This window comes from Microtus ochrogaster, unplaced genomic scaffold (genome assembly GCF_000317375.1).
Source record: "Microtus ochrogaster isolate Prairie Vole_2 unplaced genomic scaffold, MicOch1.0 UNK62, whole genome shotgun sequence".
Taxonomy (NCBI): Eukaryota; Metazoa; Chordata; class Mammalia; order Rodentia; family Cricetidae; genus Microtus; species Microtus ochrogaster.
In genome coordinates, this window is record NW_004949160.1 from 1160397 (window position 1) to 1176124 (window position 15728).

Genomic DNA, 15728 nt, shown 5'->3' on the forward strand with positions numbered 1-15728 from the left:
GGGGGGGGGGGCGGTGGCAAAGCATAGTGGAGCTCCTTGGGCTACCTGGCAGGCTTCTCAGGCCTCTAAGATAAAGCAAAAGGAGGTCAGTGGGAAAAAAAAAAAAAAAAGGAGGTCAGTGATACAATTTATGGACTAAAGTGGAAACCACTAGCAATCCACTATACTATACTTGTTAGTGTGATGGAGGAAGGTCATTGGTTAAATAAACTGCCTTGGCCCTGATAGGTTAAAACATAGGTGGGTGAGCTCAGCTCTGCTCTTTGGAGCAGAGACGCCATGCTTCCCTCTCCCAGGCAGATGCGATAGCTCTGCTAAGGCAGACGGCGATGCAGCCAGCCACCAGGTCAGACATGCTGAATCTTTCCTGATAAGCGCACCTCGTGGTGCTACATAGATTATTAGAAATGGGTTAAGAGGCTGAAACTAATGGGCCAGGCAGTGTTTAAAAGAATACAGTTTGTGTGTTGTTATTTCGGGGCATAAGCTAGCCAGGTGGTCGGGGTGCCGGGGACGCAGCCCCGCCACTCCTATTACTACTTTACTCTCACAGTCTAAAACAGAATGTAGCCCTGACTACTGAGCTGCCAGACCTGGTAGGAAACTATGGAGAGTGATGCTGGCAAAATACCACACACAACAAATTATGGTAGTCCTTCTGCTGGTGAAAAGAGCAGAGGGTTGTGGCAGAACAGACCCATTTGTGGAAACTGTTGTTTTAACCTGCAGTAGAAAAGGTCTTCAGTACTCTTCCAAGATACAGTAAAACATGTGGACAGTCAATCTAACTCCTGGCTGTGGCCAGACAAGCTGACAGTAATAACAGACAATGAAAATCTGAGAGGCCCATTAGCTAAAAGGACAAACCTAATGCATTTTTATGGGAAAATATGCCAAAATCTGCTGTGTTGCTCCTAGGTACCCAAAAGGTCTCTCACCTACATATCCAAAAGAACTTTGTTTTCTGTCTTCATTTATTTGCCATTTAAACACCAAAAGCACCCTAGCAAGGTCCACAGGTGAAAAATTTCTATAATTCCAGAACTCAGGGGCTTGAGGTAGAAGGATCAAGAGTACAAGGCTAACCTAGGCTACACAGTGAGGGCCTGCCAACAGTGATAATAATAATGATGATAAAAAAAATAATAATTTTGGAAACTGTCTAAAAGTCCCTCATATTCCAGCAGGTTCAGACTAGTATGAAGAAGCATTTGTGGGAGGTGGCTTCCTGCTAGCAACTTCTTGTTTGTGATAAGAAAGAAACTGATAACTGGCACCTTGGGCCTTTTGAGATATGCATCTGTCTCATTCCTACCTGCCTCTGGGAAAGTCTCCCAGTTAGGCAGTAATTTAGAATGGTTATACTGTGGATCAGAGGGATAGTTTGATGTGTGCTCGATCACAGAATCAGCCTTTGATGTAAGTGGGTTTTCTACTAAGACTAGCATTCAAATGGTTAACAGAGGGAAGGTTCATCTTAGGAAACACATAATGTTCAATATACATAGACATTCGATTTTAAAACAAAACCTTTATTGAGTATAATCAAGACATAACAGAAAATAGGAGGTGATGCTGGACAAAAGTTTCTGAGATGTTCTCCCATTCTAAGTAAAGTTATTGGCTCCTTTTTACTTTAACAAAAATAGCATCATAGTCTGTTCAACAGCTACAAAGAAGTGGACAGGCATCTCTTTAGGCACACTGTTGTTTTCAAGACCGAGCGTGACTGTGCAATGGAAATGCACTGTGTTTACTTTAGACACAGGCAAGAAGTTGGGGAATAAGTGCCCTAGAGGGAATATCTGCAGCTCATTCTAAAAAAAGCCCAGATATCTTGGGATAGCTCAGTGTGGAAGTACCTTGCCAACAAGTTTCATTCAGTAGATCTGATGCAATGTCATAGGCTTGTTCATTCAGCTTCAGAAAAATTTAACAGTGAGTAACTGCTGGAGCTAAGAAGCAGAGGACACAGTGATTGTTACCAAGGAAAGAACATCTCAAACTGTTAAGTGTTTGTCAGATATAGACAGTGAACACTGAAAACTAAAATAAAGAAAGAAAACACATCTTTGGGGAGTTAGATGCCCTCACAGAGAATGTGAATAAAATAACATCAGTGCCAAACAGTTTAGGGTGGCACGATTTACAGTTTTAAAGGAGGAGGATAAATGGGACGTTCAAAAGAGATTCTCAAGGAAATGGAACAGCAGAGAATAAAGACTAAATAAGAAAACTTAGGGGATAAGAGTTAAAGAAAATTCTAATATCCAAAGAAATAGAGTCTACATTTTAGTTAAACCAATACACACTACACTGAAACACACATACACACACACACACACACAGAGACAGACAGACAGACACACACACACACATAGCCTAATTTTCTTCCACTTTAACTCTTTAAATGAGCATTCTGCAGCTCTTTGTGCCTATAATGACAGACTCAATCCTGCCCCTGATCTGCACTTTTCATACAGAAGCATTCCATTCCAGCTAGAATATAAGGTGCATCTTATGTCCCAATTTCTTTAATTTGAACTGACCTTAAGACTAGCTAAGGACAGAAGGGTGTGGCAGAAGTGATGATCTGCTGGTTCTGAGCATAGACCTCAATGGGTTTGCCCACTTCCTCTCTTGGAACACTTGCCAAATGGTTTGATCAGGCCACATGGAGCAGAGAAGAGGTGACTGTAGACACCAAGAGCCCAGTCTTTTCAATCCAGCAGCTGACTGCAGTATGGAGATCTGCTCAACTACCCAGAACTGCTGAATAGAAGAGTCCTGGCTTCACATATGGTGCAAGATAATATGTTATGGGAATCAAACAACTGAAATACATACAACGTTCTTATGTCTCTAAGACAATACTTATCACAACATGTCCATATTAGATTTAAGGACTTGGTGATCAGCATTTGCTCCTCTGGGAGAAGTCATAGTCATTCTCACTGTGTATTTGCTGTTTTCCACTTAAGCTGTGTGCACAGCAGGCATTCACAGTTTGATGAAATGAACTGAAATGAAAATCTAATGCTAATATTCAACAGCATTTTTACTTCATGTTTTGCCACAGAACTGTTAAAAAGTCAAGAGTCACTAAGAATCTATTGTTGGCCCTCTACAATTTCTAAAGATTAATAACTAGAGACCACTAACTCCAGGAGTGTGTATGCCACTTTAAAAAAGTTCACTAAACGAGGGTCTATTTTGTCCTCAAACTTTAACATTACCTAAGCTTGGAAACTGAAATAAATATACACACATTTTTGCAAGAAAATTGTACTGAAATTGAACTTTTATAACGTAAGTATAAAATGCTAAAAAGAAAGACCTTTCAATTTGTACTGTATAGTTTATTATTAATAGCAGATTTTCTAATCCTAGAATCTTAAAAAACGAAAAGTGTATGTCAATGAATTTTACCTCTGAAATTTAATGAAAGCTTGTAAATCCAAAATGTCATTTCCCTTTTTACCTTAAGAAGTAGTAAAATGGAAATAAAGTAAGTGAAAAGGATAAACAGCTTTTTGATCCACATCTAATTTTCTCTCTAATATAATTACAGAGCTTTTAAATGACACTCTACCACCACTATAGACTATACAGAGACTTTTTCATCAACATTCATGTTTTGAATATGTGTTAAATTAGCATTCACCTAATTGCATCTGAAAGTCTAACTGACACAAGAGAACATGAGCACACGATCAGCATGACACTACTAGAAGCCAGAGAGGCAAACAACCAGTATCCGAATGGCACTGGGAGAGCATGCACATTACAGTACATCAAGACAGGCCCCTTCTCACATGGACATTCACCATACATTCTGCCTTTTGTGGCTCTGCTTGGGCCAGGCACAGCTATTAAATCTGTTAATAAGCTAAATAATGAAATCAGAGCCTAAAAAGGTTTAGAGCTGTGAAAACGCTGGAATCTGTGAGCCGATGCATCTGAAAGAACAGGGCTAGGGAAAGCCCCACATCCAGGTTCAGTCATGAGACCATCTACAAGTCAGGCAGGAAGCACTATTGCAAGAAGAAAAGACACCAGCACCAGGAAAGGGGATATCTGGTAGCATTAAGAACAGAAAGTAAAAGCCACAACTTCTAAAACAAGCAGACAATAAACACAGACTCAAAGGGTTATCCTTGAGATAGGGTATGGCCATTTTCATGATAATGAGACTGCCTGATGGTGAACTTCTTGCTTTGGGTAGAGTTCTCCCCAAAGGAGACACAATGCACAGTCTGGGTTGGGTGTTCTGCAAAGACCAGGGAATATGTCAAGTTCTAATTGTACAATTTTAGGACTAGCCTCCATCCCCAATTTAAAGTTCTGCTTTAGGATTGTGAGGAATTCAAATAACAGGACACTTAACCATGTCTCATCTTATTTAACATAAGTCACTCCTACAGTAACATACAAACAGGAAGTCTCCCTGTAGTTTGAACATCTGAGAAGGCCTAGATGAATGAAAAATAAAAGCTGTTTTCAGAACAGGATGTGAAAGAACCATTTTGCATTATGTCAGTCTATCCATTAACACAGCCTTAAACTAAGGACGTGGTTCAAATCATCTAGGCTGGGAACTGTCCCTTTCCTACTGCTGTAACAGAGGAAGGTGTGAGTAGACACAGTCTGTCATAGTCAGTAAAATTTTGTAGTTTGGGCTTTATCATTCAAGCATCATAAAAGAAACTCTGGGTGTGGGGTGCAGCACAAATAGGAACTTCAGCATCCACACCCCCACTGCTCACCTGGAGCTCACAGGTACTGGAGCATTCACCACTGACTCAGCCCACCTCACCCTGCATGTGCTTTCCCACTTCTCACCCAGATCACATTTTCTGTGAATTCTATAGGTGTCCAAACCACAAACTAGTGAATGACATTTCCTTTGCATCAACAGCGGAAAAGGAAAGACTTTTTCTAGTATATGTTCTTCCAGTGAAAATCACTTTCTGTTTTCCAAGAAGCATGAATTGGCTTCGAGGTTTCAGAGCACAAATTGGCGAGGAAAGGAATGGATCCCCACTGAACCCTAAAGCAAAATCTCAATCTTCCCATCTTAGATAAAAGGCTAAAACTTGGGTACCTCAAATCTACAGGTGGAAGGTGTTCAGTGTGGAGGGAGATAGCTCATTTCTGACAATGCTAGGAAAGCATTATGAGAAAGAACCCCAACCCAGCCCCCAAATATTAAGTTGACACACGTTTCTGGGACGTGGTCTGAATCCTCAAACCTTGGCAGGTTTATAGACACATGATTCTGCTGAACAGGGCTTTCCAAAATTGTCATTGATGACAGATTACACTGCCCATCCACAAGGGTCCAGGGCTAGCTCAGGCCATCCATTATAGGTTAAAAGCTATTCCGGCAGGAATCCAGTCACAGTGGTAAGGAGGTTACCCAGACAAGGGGTTCTACAGCTTTAAGAAACACCCTGGGCATCTACAAGTTTTCAGAATGCAAACTATGTCAGCTCTGAAAACAAGAGGCACTGCATCATTATGGCAGGAGAAACAAAGCCAGCCCCCTTCTAAAACAGACAAAAAAAAAAAGATTGTTTTAATAGGAAAGAAGCATCAGTCATTGATGCTCACTTCATTTGCACTTTCTATCCAACCCCATCCATCTTCAGAGTGAAGAGATGACAGAGCACAGTTACAGCTCTCCCTTCTGGCCCCCACACGTCTTTTTCTACTATACCCAAAACACCAGGCCTATCAACCCACCCCTTACAGCCTGCAAGAACAGCACTATGGGTGGCCTTTCTTTCGTGTGGACTTGCCAAAGCTCAGGTAGACCTAAGTACTAGCCTCTATCATGACACTGTAACAGGACTTCCCATCTGGCTAGCATGTCTGGTCAGAACCTTAGAAAACCATCTTCAAGCACTACCCTTCTGTTGCTGATGGCTGACCACATTTTACACAGGAGGTAACAGAAGGTGTGAGGCAGCAGAAAAAAAGTCAACAAACTGGACTAACCCAGGAAGGAAAACATTTCATTTTCCTTTGACACTGCAGGCTACATTATCCACACACAAAGTTCTCCAGGCGGGCAGTCTCTGCATCAGTGCACCTGCTTAGCATGGGTTTGACGAGTCATCTTTTCGCTGTGTCTGCAGAAGTCAATGGCTACACAATGGACCGCATCACTTGAGGGTCACTTGAGTCCCTCTACTCTGTGGATCCCTCTTCCCACCCCCTGCCTTCCCTTCTACCCACAAAACCTTTACTCCACCATAGCTAAGGATCTCAGATAGCTAAATAAAAGAGGTGGCCTCAAACACAGGGAAAAGCCCTTAGGTCTCCAGTGTGAATCACCAATGCCAAAACCCCTCCCCTCCCCTCTTCCTTAAGACCTGATGGTCTTCAGTCACACATCTTAAAAGAAAAACAAAAAACAAAAACACAAAGACTTACTTGTCTCAAGTCGATGAAGGCCAACTGCAGCGTGTCCTCCTGGAACCCAGGCACCGGGCCGGATCTGGCAAACTCTGTGGGAAAGAAAAGAGGATAAAAAGCGCCTTTAACTAACCATGGACAGGGAGATTGGCAGACGGATGACAGGGAAGACAAGAGAGGCTGGGGGAGAGGAGAACTGAGCTTCTAAGGAGTCATGTCTCTCTCCCTTCAGCTTCTTTGTTGGCCCTTCAAAATTCGTGTCATCAAAACACCATTAATTCCAGCATCCTGACAGCAAGGAAACTGTACTAATTCGACCTGAAATTTATTCCCATGAGCCGCACTGGGCTTCAGAGTATTTGTTTTGTGAATGGACAAACAACTTGCAAAGGAGGAAGGGAGGGGGGAAAAGAAAAAAGTTTTTCCTCTCAACACAATAAAATCTTCAGCTGAGAAACTCTTTTCAGTTCCGAAAGCTATTTATATTTCAGATCGCTGAAGGAATTTTCTAATTTCACGCTTGTCACCTCATTCCCTAAGCATTTATCAAAAATATTCCCTGCCACATCATTAATTATTCCCTCACTGATTATTTGTATTATCTCATGAGTGCCAACCTCCTACACAACACATACGCACACACACCACTAGCAGAAGCAGTAGCTGCTGCCGCTGCTGCCCTGATCTGAGTTTGGCTTAGAAAAGCAAAGAAGTATTGGCAGATATGAAGATGCCCACCTGGATGAAGCTTACTGCAAATGTTAAGGGACATTTGCATATGCTTGTCCTTCTATTGCAGTCTTTGCCCTTGACTTCATTTTCATGCTAATAAAAATTCCATCTTCTCTCCCTCCACCTGTCTCCTCTTAGGCTGAAGAGGTCACATGGATGCTATTTGTAGTTACAGTAGCACCTTGAGACCATGATCCCTTATAATTCTGGCTTCCATGTCATTAACAAGAAAAAAATTACCTAGGGCTACAGGGACAAATGCTAGTACTGGTAAGAATGTCAAGTTTTATTGTCCCTGAGCTCTGCTTATTAGGAAACCAAAAGGTCTGAAGTTCCCTCCACACTGACAAGCACATATACAGTCAAGATATGCGTGTTTACTGTATCTTCAATTCTTATTGTGAAGTCAAAGCATGATGAACATTTCATATCCATCTACTAATTACATTAACATCAGCTCGAGTACTTAAAAATACATGAAGTGTTTTCTTTTCAAACACATATTCCCCACCCAAGTTGGAATTTGAGAACTCATAGAACTGGTATATTTTTCTTTTTTATAGCTGGAAAACTAGGTGACTCTCTACACAGGATATATTCAAAAGATGATGTATGAACAATGACGGCTGCCCATTTGCCTGTGTCTCCTCTTTCCACCCATTTTGAAACTGTAACAGATTCACAAAAAAATCCTTGCCCCAGTTTTAAACAGTAATGCCAATAACTTAGTCTGTAGCGACAAGGGGACATTATATGAAAGGATTACAAATCAATACATCAAACTAATTTAAATATAGTACAAATGTACTATAAACCTACATACAAAATACTCTTATTATAAACATTTCAAACAAAAAGGATACATAAAAAAGACATCGACTCTGAATATAGTGTCTTAGTAAAGTTAGTTTGTTTTAAGAAGAAAACTCACATGCCACTTAGAAACCAACATTATCCAAAGGAGGACCCAAGTTTTAAAAGAGTAAAGTTTTAAAACTGTACAAACATTTGGTGACATGCATATTAAAGGAAAGCTTGACACAGTGTACCCTGTATATCAATAATGATATGCAATGAGCAATAGAAAGAATCATATCTGATAAACTAGTGTGCAGGAACTGTGTATCCCAAATGTACATTTTCCTCACCTTATACTCGTATTGAAAGTTCTTTAAATTCTAGCTATGACCTCTCGCTCCAATAGCCTTGTTCAGTTTACGCACACTTCCTCCAAGGTTGACAGACTGCCTTGAGTGGCTCGAGTTGCCTCATTTAAAGCATTATTTCAAGTCCTCTTTATCAAGAGGAGCTCTGGTTGAGTGAAAATGCCTAACTACTGAGATGTTCCTGCTGTCCTGTCTATGTCCAACTCAACAGAATTACCCATGCACACCACTGAAAGGCTTGGGAGCTAGGTTTGTATTCATGTCACTCCTCACTGAACATGCTCTCTGGAGGACAGATAAACCAACTCAGGAGTCTGAATGTGCTATATGCTGAACTCTCAGTCACTTTACCAACCTGATTTTTATGACTGATGTGGATGCCCAACTGTATGCTGTGAATATATTTTATTACCACTGATTAATAAAGAAGCTGATTTGGCCAATAGTTAGGGAGACTAGAGCCACATGGGAAATCCAAGCAAAGATAAAGGGAAAAAGAAGGCAGAGTCAGGGAGATGCCAGCAGCTGCTGGAGAAGATGTGAGGTAACAAGACACGAGCCTTGTGTAAAATATAGAATAATGGAAATGGGTTATTTTAAGTTTTAAGAGCTAATTAATAATAAGCCTGAGCCATCAGCCAAACTTTTATAATTAATATAAGCCTCTGAGTATTTATTTGGAAACTAACGGACAGAAGAGAAACCTCCAGTTACATCAAATCCTCAGGTTTCCAAAAGACATGGTAGCCTTTTTATAAAAGAGAATCAGATAATAGTAATTATGCCAGGTACAACAAAGTGAAGAGATTAATTTCCATAAATCAGTTGTGGAAACATCTAATTAGTGTAAAGTCATATTTATAGTTTTTTCTTTGTTTCACATATATAATTCTTTTTTCAGTTCTGGGCATCATATCTAAGGCCTTGTGCTAGACAAGTCCTCTATTACTGAATTAAACTCCTATAATACTTACAATCCCATTAAGATAGTAAATTCCCTAGAGATAAGGACCTTATCACAAAGACTAACAATTATTCAAAATAGTAGATGTTCAAAAATATTATGTTTCAATTAAGCAGGTTATATAAAAATCAAGACTCACTAGACACATAATTGGTAACAAAAGTGTCTAGGTTATTACAGGTAACAAAAGTGTCTGGATTGTTTCAGGTAAGGTCCTTAACCCAGGTGTCAATTTGCAGGCTTATAAACTAATGAGTTCCCTAAAACCACAGGCACAATGCCTTTAGGGAGACAGTATTTGAGGTCATAAAAATCAGAACCGGAGCTCCATTTATCCACTTACTAACTCCTGAGTTCAACAAATTACTTCACCTGTTTATGTCTTAAAAATCATTAAATAAAACTCAGAATACAAGATTATTTCTTATAATGTAGTGATAAAGATTAAGCCAAGCCACACATATAAAGCAGTCGGCAGAGTGGCAAGCATATCATAACTGATTATCCTTATACTTATATATTTTGCTTTTGTGAATATGCATTTCTCCACAAATGGAGGTTCATAGCTTTAACTGAATTCTCAGAGGTTTGGCAAACCAGTGTCAAGAAATATTGTCCTATGCATATGACAAAATACAAAAAGAAACAGAGCTGAACCAGGGATGATTCAATGAGCAGATATTTATTTAAAGCAACAACTATAGGCAAATAATTGTTCTGTTTTGAGGTAGTTAATATGACTAGGCTGTTAGCCACAACACGGAAATTTTCATTTAATAGAAAAAATTTTAAAAAATGTATGAAAGAAAATTTCTATAACCATAAATTAATATAGTCTCAGAAATATGGCCTCCTAGAGTAAAAACTATATATATGAAAAAGTTAGTATGAAATGTGACCATTTCAAAGAAAAATAATGATCCATTCAGAGGCCAATTTCAACTATGTAAATATAATATACATGGGACTTATGCTAATAAGCACCTACCTCATGATTTTACTCAAGGCTGCTACAGAGAAGACAGTGATCTCTTCTTTGTATTATAAACTGTCATAACCCAAGAAAAGGAAATACAAGTGTGCAGGCATGGTGATATAAAACAGCACTGATCAGCAGTACTTCTTCTAGCAATAAGCGACACAGCAGGACAGGCTTACATGTACAAACTCTCAAACACTGCCTGACAGGTGGGAAGGAAAGCTGATGTGTGAACAAGCCAATTTCACGTATACATGGTAAGGTCCCTAGAGCCATGGACTTCTGACATCATGAATCCCAGCCAATTGGAAGCACAGATATAACCATGGACTGGTCCTTCTTGAACTTGTTTCTGGACAGTAGGCTTGCAGGCTTTCGGTGACCTATGACAACAAGAAAGTGTCCACAGCCTGGAGTTCTATAGGGCAGTCTCAGTACCACCCAGGAAATCAAAAATCCTGCTTCATTTCACACAGAACCAAATCCTCCCTTTCATTAGTTCCTGTTGCTTGGGGATGGAGCCAAACTCTGGTGAGTCGGCATCTGTTTGCTAGGTAAGTTATACTAGTTGCAAGCAGCATCAACTCATTCCATGGAGTACACTCTCTCCATCCTGTGCCCTGTCCTGTCAGGAGGGACTCACTGAGTGTAATATGGTACCAAGTATGGACTCAGAGACTCAATTCAGAAATTCAAAAAAAATGTCTAATTAATTAAAAGATGTATAGGACATGTTAAAAGGAGGCTCACAAAGTTACAGCAAAATCAGCACATAGGTAGAGAAGAGTCCTCGGAGAAAGGAAACCACTGATATTAACCTCTGACATTCTAAACACACAAACCCTTTGAGATTTGGTCATCATTTTAAGAATTGTTAATTTTCAACAAGCACCATAGCATCCTCAGTATGAAGGATCCCAGAATGAGCGATGGGCCATGGCTGTTGAAAAAGGACAATGACTGAACTGTATTAAAAGTGGAAAAATGAGCAATTAGCTTAGAGCCTATGCTTCAAGTCCCATTGAGAAAGCTACACTCACAGTGACAGTTGTCAAAACAAATAGGCCAGAGTCTATTTAAAAGTTATTTATACAGTATATTCGCAATGTTCACAGGCATAAAGATCAGAATAAAACCAATTTTCCAGCAACAACCAAACAAAACATGGCACAAATGAAGCACATAGAATATATATATATTTTTTTTGAAATATATATATTTATATATATATTGAATACATATATCAATATATATATATTGAAATCTTTTGAAATAAAAACATAATTATTTAGACTAAATTAAAAGTTTGCTTTGCTGATGTTTTCATTTAAAATATTTTTCAGATCCTTCATATTGAGGATGCTATGGTGCTTGTTGCAGACTTTTACCAAGTCCTATGGTCAGGCTTTGTCTTGGCGCTGAGATTGTCTATGTGCCCTTTTCTAAGTGGAAAGTCCAACTGTGCCTGGTGTAGCATGGCACATGTTGATTCTTTTGCTAACTGGAGTCCAAACCCAGGATTACCTTTTGTATACCTGGAGTTCAGCAAGGCCCCTTCATATTACACTAGAGTTTTAGTTTCTTTTATGACTTGGAGACAAGTGTGCCCTTGAACTTGGGCCTATGCCTCTCACTTCCTTTTGCTTTTATGAAAAGAGAAAATATAGATGACTGAGCAAGAATTTTCTGTCCTCTTTTAACTAGCAATCCCTGTATTAATTGATCTTTGTTTTGCTTTTAATAAATAATAAAAATATGACACACACACACACAAAGAATTGTTAATTTTCAAAATATCCTATAAGTTTAAAACTTGAATAATGTTCACAGTCTAATAAAGTTATTAAAGGATAAAAGAAAAAATTGCTAATTTCAAAAGGTTTTCTAGATTTCTTTTCAGAAAGATGTTGACGATTATAAGTCCATTATTTCATGGAAGAAAACAGAGGCTTCAAATTTTATCTGGTACATTCCCAATTGGCTGAAGAAAACAATACTTTAGTATGAAGTGTGGTGAATACTAAAGATGCAGTAGGTAGGTAAAGTGCTTACCTTGGAAACATGAGGATCTGTGTTTGATCCCAGAAGCCAGATGAGAAAAAAAGGGGGGTGCCAGGTATGATGGTGAATTCTTGTTATCCAGGAGCTGGGGAAATTCCTTGAGGCTTGGTGGATCTATGGCTAAGTTCCAGGTGACAGGCCAGCAGTAAAGGTCCCTCAAGGGAAAACTATTTCTTTCTTGCTAAGAGGATGAAATCTCTGGCTATGATGGACACCTCACAATTTAACTGAGCAGGGTTAAGGACCATCCCTCAGGAAGGCAGGTTCTCCTTAAACTGTACTAAAGAAATGGTCAGTATAATTATACCTAGCTTTAATGAGATAATATTCTTTCCTTGCCAGATTCCAACCCCCAGTAGCCTACAGGACCACAGTCAAGTATTCAGAAAAGGATTTTTCCTTTTCTTCTATTTTTTAAAGCATGTTCTTTCTAAAGCTTTGGGCTTATCCTTATCTCTAAAGTTCTCCTCCTCACTTTATGGGTACCTGTTACCATGTGGCTTACTTGCAGGCAGGTTTCACTCAAATGGCAAGGCCTTTTTTGTTGCCCATCTCTTCGTTCTCCTCCTCTGAGCAGGTGCCAAGATGCACAGCTTATTTGCCTGGAGTTTTTCCATCTTAAATTCTTTTATTAATGAGAGGTAATCTAATTTCCACACTATTATTTGGTGACTACAAAAGGATACCCCAAAATTTACAATAGCAAAGGTCAAAGGAAGACCTGGTCTAAATAAACAAGGGGACAGTACTTAAAGAATGAAACTCAAGTTTGACTGCTGACTTTTACAGGAATAAGTGCATGGGTATATATGCACAGTCACACACAAAATACCTACAGAAAACTAAATTTGAAACAATAGAATTAGAGTTAAAAGGGATTTAAGGAGTCAAATAAACATGTAGAAGAATGCAAATAGAACCTTATCTATCCTCGTGTACAAAACTCAAGTCCAAATGGATCAAAGACTTCAATATAAATCCAGTCATACTGACCCTCAGGAGAGAAAGTGGGTAGTATCATTGAACACATGGGCACAGGAACTACTTTCTAAATATAACACCAGTAGCACAGACACTGAGTACAATAAACAATAAAATGTAAATCCTGAAACTGAGAAGCTTCTGTAAGGCAAAGGACACAGTCAATAAGGCAGTGAATAGATCTTTACCAACCCCACATCAGTAAACAATAAAAATGGAAATCCTGAAACTGAGAAGCTTCTGTAAGGCAAAAGACACAGTCAATAAGAGGCAGTGAATAGATCTTTACCAACCTCACATCAGTCAGAGGACTGATCTCCAAAATATATAAAGAACTCAAAAAACTAGACATCAAAATACCAAATGATCCAATTAAAAAGTGAGGTACAGATCTAAACAGAGAATTAGAGAATTCTCAACAGAAGAATCTCAAATGGCCAAAAGACACTTAAGGAACTGTTCAACATTCTTAGCCATCAGGGAAATACAAATCAAAATGACTCTGAAATACCATCTTATATCTGTCAGAAGAGCTAAGATCAAAAGCTGAAAACAGCTTATGCTAGAGAAGATGTGGAGTAAGGGGAACACTTCTCTACTGTTGGAGGAGGGAAAACTTGTTTCCCGGCTGCCCGGAAGCAGTGTTTTAATTATTATAGTTTCTGTGTGATTATTTTGGTTCCGGGCAGGTGGGACCTCCAACAGACTGGTGCCAACATGGCTAACTAAAATCCACTTAAAAACTTGAGAGAGGTTGAAAATGAATTCTAGACACAAAAATACAAAGTCTAACACAACTTCTTGCTGTTTGCTGGCAGCATGTCAAGGCTCCTTAAAGAGAGGTCTTACTGATTCATCAATAGCAGCCATGCAGTTTCAAAATAGGAGCTTCCTGGCAGTGGGCCATGCTATTAGCATGAACTCTGGCTCTTTCAGGAAATCAAGTACTCGAATGGGGTTTGTGAGCAGAGTGTTGCAGCTTGCTTGGTGGCAATGTGGACTGGCTATGTGCCTGGAAGTGGGGCAGCTCAGAGGCACGAGCAGCTCTGCCATGCTGGACTGGGCAGGGCAAGCAGGTAGTACCATATACACCCTAGTAATGTAGCAGCTTAACTTTTTAAGAAGTGCTTAGCATTTTAAGAAGTGCTCCTGGACAATAAAGAATTACAGATTCACAATAGGACATATTCAGACATAAAAGAACTTTAAATGAGTCTTAGTGCTGGATAAATTACATAGGCTTGGGAGAAAGAAGAAAAAGAGTATAAAGAGTCATAAAAAGAAGTTAAAGGTTTTCTTTTAAAAAGCAAAGTCTTTAAAGAGACAGCAAAGATTAAAAGGAGAAAAGAAAAATAAGCCATGTAAAGATGAAATATACACAGAGAGTCTAGATTATGTATACTATTGTGTTTTCTTTGAATTTTTTCTGTGAATGAGCTAAGTACAGAGAGACATTTAATTGTATGGGCTGCTAAGCTAAACCAGCATGTATATTATAAATGTATCATGACTTCCAAATCTGGTCTAAGGATATGTTGCTTTGAAAAAGAGGTTCTTCTCTTGTTTCCACAGAGGATGAGAACCTGTGGATTGCTTTCAGACTGGTGTGGCTGGATAGAGCACGATCCCCTGAAATGTTGCAGTGCACACCCTCAAAAATTATTTCATCAAACTGCTGACTGAGATGAACCTAGCACACAATATAAACCATGAAAGATCTGATTAACAGCGTCCCCAAACAGCAGGAAGCAATATGGACAAAACTACGCCCATATTCCCAAATATTGATAAATATATGTTTACATTTAAAAGGCGATATGCTATAGAGATTTGCAATGGTATGGATCTTGGTTTATTGATAAAAATTTAAGGTCAATTTTGTTATATGTATATTTCTGCTCTTGATTAGGGTATTATGATTGTATAGTTCATTTTAAAAATGTAATGTAATTAAGAAATATAGATTAATAGATACTTATCTATAATAATAGTCAAGCTTGTAGTCATGTTAGTTAGATTTTCTAGATGTATAGAGATATATTTCAGTTAGATAGGTATTCTTCAAATCTTCAGAGACCTTCAGAATATGGCATTTAAAATATTTTAATAACTTAGAGGACTTTTCATGACAATGAGACACATCTGCTCCTGGCAGCACCAATTACTTCAAGAGGAATATGGGCATCAAAAAGGCTCCTTATGGAGTTTGCCAGCCATTTGGGCAAGAAACTGTTCCTGCATGGACTGCTAAACTGGACATGCAGGACCCACTGAGAAATGACTGCTAAACTTGCCTAAAGGTGAGATGATCCCTCAGGGTTTCTGCTTCATGAAAGAGTCTGCTAGACATTCTTCAGGATACAGAAGAAAGTAACTGACAAACTGCCAATATAGGTGGAACTGTCTTTGAAATTTCCTGCTTATT

At 39.0% G+C, this 15728-nt stretch overlaps 1 protein-coding gene across 1 annotated transcript in view; it reads right to left on the minus strand.

The window, feature by feature from the left end:
- Positions 1-15728, minus strand: part of Exoc6b (exocyst complex component 6B) — a 500761-nt gene that overhangs the window by 113165 nt on the left and 371868 nt on the right. Inside the window, exon 20 of the mRNA XM_005369834.2 lies at positions 6439-6512. Coding sequence (XP_005369891.1) covers positions 6439-6512 — 74 coding nt within the window. The remainder of the gene's footprint in view (positions 1-6438; positions 6513-15728) is intronic.